The 7,884-nt window shown below is 57.0% G+C and overlaps 1 protein-coding gene across 1 annotated transcript in view; it reads right to left on the bottom strand.

Moving 5' to 3' along the window:
- The window catches only part of onecut2 (one cut homeobox 2), a 24,965-nt gene extending 18,861 nt beyond the window's left edge, over positions 1–6,104 (bottom strand). Inside the window, exon 1 of the mRNA XM_086170326.1 lies at positions 4,817–6,104. Coding sequence (XP_086026452.1) covers positions 4,817–6,104 — 1,288 coding nt within the window. The remainder of the gene's footprint in view (positions 1–4,816) is intronic.
- Positions 6,105–7,884: the final 1,780 nt, after the last annotated feature.

Genomic DNA, 7,884 nt, shown 5'->3' with positions numbered 1-7,884 from the left:
TCCAGGTAATGGTTTTACTTGTCATCCAACGAGGCCGTCTGCGACCAAAATGAGTTTGACGCCCCAGATTTAGATGAAGTGAATCATCTTTTGGGGTCCCTGTGAGGTCGTCCCTTCGGTTCTCATGCTGGAGTTGGAAGACGAGGATCAACCCAGTGGAAGGAGGATCAACTCAACTCAGAAGAATATAGAAATACATATACATATATATATAGATGTATGTATGTGTGTGTGTGTGTGTGTGTGTGTGTGTGTGTCTGTGTGTGTGTGTGTGTATATGGGAGTGGCGAGCAGCTGGAAGTAGCAGAGAATAAAAATCCACTTATTTTCCCCCCAAATTTTCAAAGCTGAAGGTGCATCACTTTTTTTTTTTTCCTGTCAAACCATCTGATATTGACAAACATAAGAAGTCTCCTCTACCCCGCCTCAAATCCATTATTACGGATCAATAGTACCTCCTGCCCCTCCTGCCCCTCCTGCCCCTCCTGCCCCCCCGCTAAGGTGTGTGTGGGAACAGAAAGCAGAAAAACTCAGACGGCCAGGAATCCCCAATAACGGGGAATTTAAAAGGGAGTCCAGCGGTTTGGTTTCCACAAAGCGCTTCCACCCTCTGGTCTCAGTCTCCCCTGGATCTCTGTTTCAGACCCCACACACACACACACACACACACACACACACACACACATGCAGTAGCTGCTGGTAATGTGTGCGTCATAAAGCCAGCTCATTAATAATGCAGCGTGTCTGCTCACAGCCGGATGCATAAAATGGAAAATATTTGGATTCGGCCGTCCTGGTTTTCAGCACAATTTCACCCCGGAGTGTCTCTAATTCGATTCCGCCCGCTCAAGTAACGGCGACCGGGTCGGCCGATGTTCCGCCGCCGTCCGGTAATGAACGAAAATCCCATTTTGAGCCGGAGCCCTGAACTGACGTCTGAGAGGCCGGATTTATCTCAAACCGTCGCCGCCGGCCGCCGTCCTTCCCCGGGACGCCGTCTCCTCCTTCCTGCTCTCCAGACTCGGAGCTCAGACTCCCGCAGGAACGGCGTCCCGACGCCTCAAACCGTCCGTCCCGAGAGCGGCTTCGTTTGTCCTCTCGGACCGCGGCGCCGTCCCGATCCGACGCCGACTCGAGGATCGCTTTCTTTTCATCCATAATTCACCGGGAGTCACGGCGAGGCTGCGTCTTCTAACCAAACAATGGACTCCCTTCGCCCCCCCCCCCCCCCCCGCTCCCTCCATTTTGCCTGGTTAACCCAGCTGTGAGGTGAAGACGAAGTGAAGTGAGCAGACCGAGGTGGGTCACGCCGAGATTCCCATCAATAATTCATCGGGGCCGCTGCTGCCTCTGCGCTTGTGTTCAATTCCCTGGGCAATCACATAATACCTCCCCCAAAAGAGCCAGCCAGAGAGGGAGAGACAGGGTGGCTGATTCACAAGGAGGTGGGAGGAGGCCACAAAGGAAAGCTGGACAGATATCTAGCTTAGCTTGGACAGATATCTAAGCTCGCTTCTTTTGCGGCGGGATCTCACCGCTGGAGAGCGAGGCTTTGGAAAAACACCGGCGGTGATCGGTTCGCCCGGTGATATCGTAACGCTTGGACTTTGCCGGAGGAGATACGCGGACCGACGGCAAACGGCGGCTGTTGAGCTAAAGACGCTCGGCGGATCGAGACCGACGACGTTCGCCCTCTGGTTCATTTGTGCGGACGGTTCGCCGAACGCTCGCATGCGTCTGGAAGGAACCCGAAACTGCTCGCTAATATTACGGTTTCAAATCCCAAGTATGGCAGCGACTTTCAAGACAATGTTTACAAAACTTCTGATCGCTAAGTGACTTCATTCACCTCTCAAGTGTGGCACTAATCACCACGGGTTTCTGCACTCGGACCGGCGGCGGCCGATGGACCAGAAGCCCCAGCAAGAATAATGAATCCGGCCGTCCTCGTATGAAACCCCGTCATTTCGAAAAACATCGCTCGTACCGTTTCATTTATTCATCTTCTAGCAGAATTGGACGAGCGCCTTCTAATCCCACTCCTCTGTTTGCCACCATCGCCAAAAAGAGGCTTTCGCTATTTCGACCCGTCCATTCGGACGAAGGAGCCGCGCATGAAAGAGGTGCTGCGTCATCAGGACGCCAAGGCCATTTAACCTGTTAGTAAAGTTGGCACCTTGTAAAGCCCCCACATCGCACACACACACACACACACACCCACACACACACGCTCTCTGAATGAGTGTTTGAGCGGGTGTAAAAACACTCTCGCCGGTCAATGAACTATAAAAGCTGGGAATGCTACACGTGCGCGGAGGCCGTCCTCGTACTTTGGCTCGGTCGCGGCGCTTCAAGACGGAGGTAACGCGAGCGCAGACGTTCCATCTCTGGCCGATGGCGTTCCTATTTCCTGCTCCAGGCGTCCCGACCTTCCCGCTTCACATCGTCCTATTTCTAATGTTTGATGAATGTCAATTTATTTCCCAGAGCTCCGGTTAGCTTGCGAAGGTCCATCCGCGTCTTTAAGCTAACAGGCTAAGAGCGGACGCTTCTTCTCTTTCCAGATCTTTACATCTGATACCTTCATCTTTTGGTTTTGCGCACGAATGTGTACGGATTCCTTCATACTGGGCTGAATACAGCGTGTAAGATTCGTACGCGCTCGTAGTTTTTAGCCACCGTTTTCCAAATGCTTGGATTATTATTCGCACGACTATCCGGCTCTCCTGAAAACCCAGGATCCTTTCCTTGACATTCTAGGATGGAAGAAGTTTCCCCAGATCAAGACCTGAGCAATTAGGATGAGATCCTGGGATGTTTTTTTTCCTTTTAAAAGGCTGAAATATCAACCAGGTGGAAGACGGACGGGTCGGCGGCTTGGAAACAGGTGAACCCGCGGGCGTTCCAACGCGTGTCGTCTCTCCGGAAGGCGACTTGTATTGACCGACGGTGAAGCCGAGCCGCGGCTCAGGAGCTTTTTCTCCCCCGGCGCGTCAGCGGCGAGTCGGCGGCGGCGCTGCTGCGAGGCCATTTTACAACACACATGGGAGGGCGGACCCCCGAACCCCCCCGCCCACGCCGACCCCTCCCCGCGCCCGCCGTCACTCTTGACATTTCCTGTTAATCTATATAATCGAATGGCGAACAAAGAATCCCAGGATAGTCAAAGGGCCGGGAATCAGATCCACGTCGGGTCCCTCGAGGATAATCTCGTCAATGAAAACACGGTCAAATCCGTCCGCTGAATCCAAAGGAACGCAGATTAACGCGCCGTTTTTCTCGACAATCACCCGTCTTTGCTCTTTCCCTCCAAAATGGACTCCGATCGAGGACTTTGGTCCGAAGGAAGGCGTCGCCGAGCTCCATAAGACCGAGACGAACGCTTTCTAAAACTGTGTCGGACGGAGGTAAGGATCTCGGCGACACATTTTCAAAAACGATTGGCGTCCGGTTTACGTACCCTAACACGGGGGGAAGCGAGGTGAAGCACGGCGTTTCATTAAAACCCAGGGTTTATTTCTCATCTTATTGTTGTAAATAACCTCCAAACGCAGCCCTGGTATTCCAAGCAGGCAGTAAAACTGACAGCTGCGCCCTCTGTTTGTTTTCTAACATCCCCCTCCTTCTGCCGCCGTAAACAAAGGCACCGTCACCATATCGCTATAATATTATCATCATCACCGTGAAGGAACTTTTCGGGATAAAGGAGAGCGGAATACGAAAATCAGATGGAACCCTTTTTAAAAACCAGCCGACCCCGACTTCGTTTTCCTCTATTTCTTATCTGGGTCCACATGAGGGCTGCAGTCAGATGCAGCTGTTTTCATAAAATGCCCTCATGGTTTTAGATTGATTTCCAGAAACGTTAAACGCCGCGGGGCCCAGAAAAGATACATATGTTTGATTCTTTGTTTTCCTTTACTGTGTGAGTCAAACTGGTTCAAATCTCAAACTGCTAGTTATTGGATTCGCACACTTGAAGCCATTCCTGACAGTCCTTCCGTATTTCTATCACCTTACATTGTTTTTAATGCTCGGACGCTCGGAGCAAAAGGTGCGTGTGTTTGTGTGTGTGTGTGTGTGTGTGTGTGTGTGTGTGTGTGTGTGACTGACAGCACAACACATCCAGGTGTTTGCCTCCAAACGTCAGTGTGAGTTGATGCCGAGCAGCTGTGCGTGTGTCCGTGCACGGAGCGGAAATCTACCGGTTAAAATCAGATATCCGGTCGCCCCTCTGGCGTGACCGAATCACGGGTTCAACGTGTGCGCGACCTTTTTCCACAGTCGGATAACAACGAATGCACAACCCGGGAGTCACGGATATCATGTGTGCCCACGACCCGGCCTCTTCGCACCGTGTCCCCGGTGGACCGGCAGCCGGGATCCTCGCTAGAGGGGGCACCGGACCCACGGATGTCACGGACGCCCCCTCCCGCCATCACGACCCTCCGCGTCCTCCACGCAGGAGGAGCCCCAGCGAGACCGTCAGCCCTTTGTTTTTTGGTTTCATTCCGAGCAGAAACGGGAAAAAAGCTCAGCATCCCTTTATAATTTAAGGTGAATTTATCCGTTTTCCAATTGGCCTCACGCCGTTTTTACCGCGCGTCTGAGTGGGAGGAAGAGGAAGAAGAGGAGGGAAATCCCGTGACCTTGTCGTTTCCCATCGCTCCCACCCTGATACTTCTCTGTCTGTCTAAATGTATAGAAATATGTTTCTAGTTTTTTCGTGCCACGGCGAGCCAGACGAAGCGGCGTCCGTCCGTCCGTCCGTCCGTCCGTCCGGACCTCCGCGTCTGTTTTTTTTTGCGCGTCTCACCTGCCAGCCTGAGCGCCGACATCCTCTGGAACTCGGGTTCCTGCAGCCACTTCCACATCCTGCGAAAGGTCTCCCGGCCGGACTTTAGTTTACTCCAGGGTTTGGGGTTCCTCAGCAGGTCCGACAGGGTCCCTTGGGACCGGCACAGCACCCTCTGGGCGAAGATGGCCTGGGGGATGCTGTACCTCTTCAGCTCGGCCGTGATCCTCTGCGCCACCTCCTTGGTGTTGATCTCCTCCAGCTGCCCGGAGCCGCCGCCGCCCCCCTGCGGCCCCGCGGAGGAGGGCGGTCTGTCCCGGGCGGAGGCCAGCGCCGGCCCGTGGGAGGGCGACTGCAGGTGGGGGTGGTGGGCGGCGGAGGACGCGGGGTGCCCCGGGTGGTGCATCCCGTTCAGGTGCGGCATCATCCCGGCCGCCGGGCCGCCGAGGCCGCGGTGCTGCGGCGGCGGCTGCGGCGGCGGCTGCTGCTGCTGCTGCTGCTGCTGCTGGTGGTGGTGGTGGTGGTGGTGGTGATGGTCCCCCCTGGCGAGCATGGAGGCGGTGTGGTGCGCGTCGAAGTTCAGCATCTTGTCGTGGCCGCCGTGCGTCGCGGCGCCGTAGCCGTGCAGGCCCTGCTGGGTGTTGTGGATGGAGCCCAGGCCGCCGCCCAGCACCGGGGAGAGGCTCTGACCCATGCCGGACATGTGGTCCTTGTGGTAGGGGCCGTAGAGGTTGCCCATGCCCGGCAGCCCGCGCTCGTCCCGCATCAGCGTGAAGCTCCCGCTGACGTTCCCGGAGAGCCGCTGGTGGTGGTGGTGGTGGTGATGGTGGTGGTGGAACTTGTCCGACACGGTGGAGATGGGCGGCAGCGGCTGCAGCGGCGTCAGGGTGGTGTAGGTGCCGCTCATCCCCATCCCGGGCGAGGACGCGTCGCAGGGGACGCTCATGGCGTGGTGCAGCGGCAGCGACAGCTCCGGCCGGTACTCCCCGCCGCCGTCCAGGATGCCGGCCATGCCGGACACCATGGCCGAGCGGGACGAGGCGGCGGCGGCGGCGGCCAGGTCCTGGTGGATCCGCAGCGTGGACGCCGCCGCCGCGGCCGCCGCGGCCGCCGCTCCCGCCGAGCAGCCGCCGCCGCGGCCGTGGTGCGGGCTGTGGCCGCTCATCAGCTCCGCGTCAGCGGCGCCGGAGCTCACCGCCACCCCGCCGTGCAGGCTGCCGATGCCGTCCATTGTCATGTCCGTGTTCATGGCGTAAGCGTCCAGGTCCTTGGCCAGGCATCGATAGGCGTTAGCGTAGGCGGTCTTCATTCATCTGTCCTCAGTCCATCGGTTCGAGCGGAAATACGAGCCTCTCCTTCCGCTCCGGCCGCCGGTGCGCCGGGATGGAGCGCAATCCCGTCCCGGCCGCCGCCGCCTCCTCCTCCGCCGCCTCCTCCTCCTCCTCCTCCGCCGCCGCCGCCGCCGCCGCCGCCGCCGCCGCTCCCCCTCGCGTCCCCGCCTGTCTCCCGCACCTCCGCGTCTTTGTGTTCGTCCCCCCGCGGTGCCAACAAATGCGTGTTGGTGTCGCTCATGCGGGGCTGCGCGGCGGCTCCGCCATGTCCGGCCCGCTCCTCCTCCTGCGCTGCTCTGCCCCGCCGGCGGGAGCTGTCCGCGGTCCCCCTCTCCGACCTCTCAACCTAACCTGCTCGGGAGCCGGGAAGGAGGCGTGCCCGGGCGGGGGAGAGTGACGACGCGGAGCTCCAATCAGAAGCGGGGAATTCATGTGGGGGCGGGACTAACACCAGCACCGACCAATCGGCGAGCGTTCTCCCCGCAGCCGTTCTCCGCCGGTGCTTCCGCCGGATCCGTATTCATAATCATAACACGGGATAACACATGGTGTGTCGACAACGACAGACTTGGGCTTTTTATTTCTATGCATAAAAATGACAAGTCACCCGTTAAAAGATGAGCTTCATGAGCGTTTCACTTGCGATTTCAAATCTTTCGATGTGCGCATCCAGTTAATACTGGAGCGCTTTAGTTTAATGAGCAATGGCCGTGCAATATCACTAACTGCGCCATTTCGGGGAAGAGAAACCAACAGAATTTATTGCAACCCGAACCGCACCCGCGTTGTTCCCAGCGACCCCAAAATCACAGCGAAAACCCCAACATTCGTGACTCGCTACCATTCCGTTTACATCTCGTCGCAACAGTATGCTTTGTTTTTCCTGCCTCGCCTCCTCGCTAACTTCACTGTGGACGGCAAAACAAGGATATCGCAACAAACCCAGAGGCTCTTCACCGGTGTGACATCTGTAGCTTTCTGCGAGGTGCCGATTGATCAACTGTTAAACTAAGAGGAAATGTCGCCGCAGCTCACCTGTACCCGTAACGTCCACGGATCCTCTGAAGGGCCCAGAGGTCAGAGGTGAAGGACGTCCCGTGTGTGTTGACGTGCACTCCAGGAACGTGACAACGCACTCGAATCTGCCGAATCCTCTCAACGGACGCAGGTTTGCTGTTTTGGTTTTTGCCTTTTGTGCCAAATGAGAGCGACATTTGAAATCAGCCTTATTGAAACCACCCAATGTTAGTCTTAGGATTTAGCATCAACCGCCCCTGTTTTGCGTTCGCGGCTAAAAAAAGGCCAACCCGCGCCGGCCGATACCAGCGTCCGCGGTCACGCTGGTAGGTTGCAGAAGCGGAAGCCACTCAGCTGGAGCGCTTTCATCACTTTCCTGGAAAACCTGCCTTTTACGGCGCACGCGCGCAGCTTCGGGAAACACTTTATCCACTCACCGCGTCGAGACACGCGTCGCCGTCCGTGGATGTACGATACACTCCTCTCCCGTCACGTGGCTTTCCAGAGAGTCTCCCGTCGTCCTTTCATTTGTCGGACACGCTCGGACGATGGAAGGCGCCGGAATCTCGTCACCTCGACCCGAGCGAACGTGGAAACACCCGAGCGAACAACGTGGAACAAAACAAACTTAAAGGCGCGCCGGCGCGCTTGAAGTTGTCAGGCTTTCAACAGATGCTGGGCGGCCGGACCGCAGGCCGCCGCGGCGTAAATGGTGCGTGTCGGGACGGTATCGACGGCCTC

This window comes from Fistularia commersonii, chromosome 23 (assembly GCF_037954325.1).
Source record: "Fistularia commersonii isolate RoL2024-O1a breed Wild chromosome 23, RoL_Fcom_v1.0, whole genome shotgun sequence".
Classification (NCBI taxonomy): domain Eukaryota; kingdom Metazoa; phylum Chordata; class Actinopteri; order Syngnathiformes; family Fistulariidae; genus Fistularia; species Fistularia commersonii.
The sequence above is the reverse complement of the archived record's forward strand: the minus strand, read 5'-3'. Positions and strand labels throughout refer to the sequence as shown.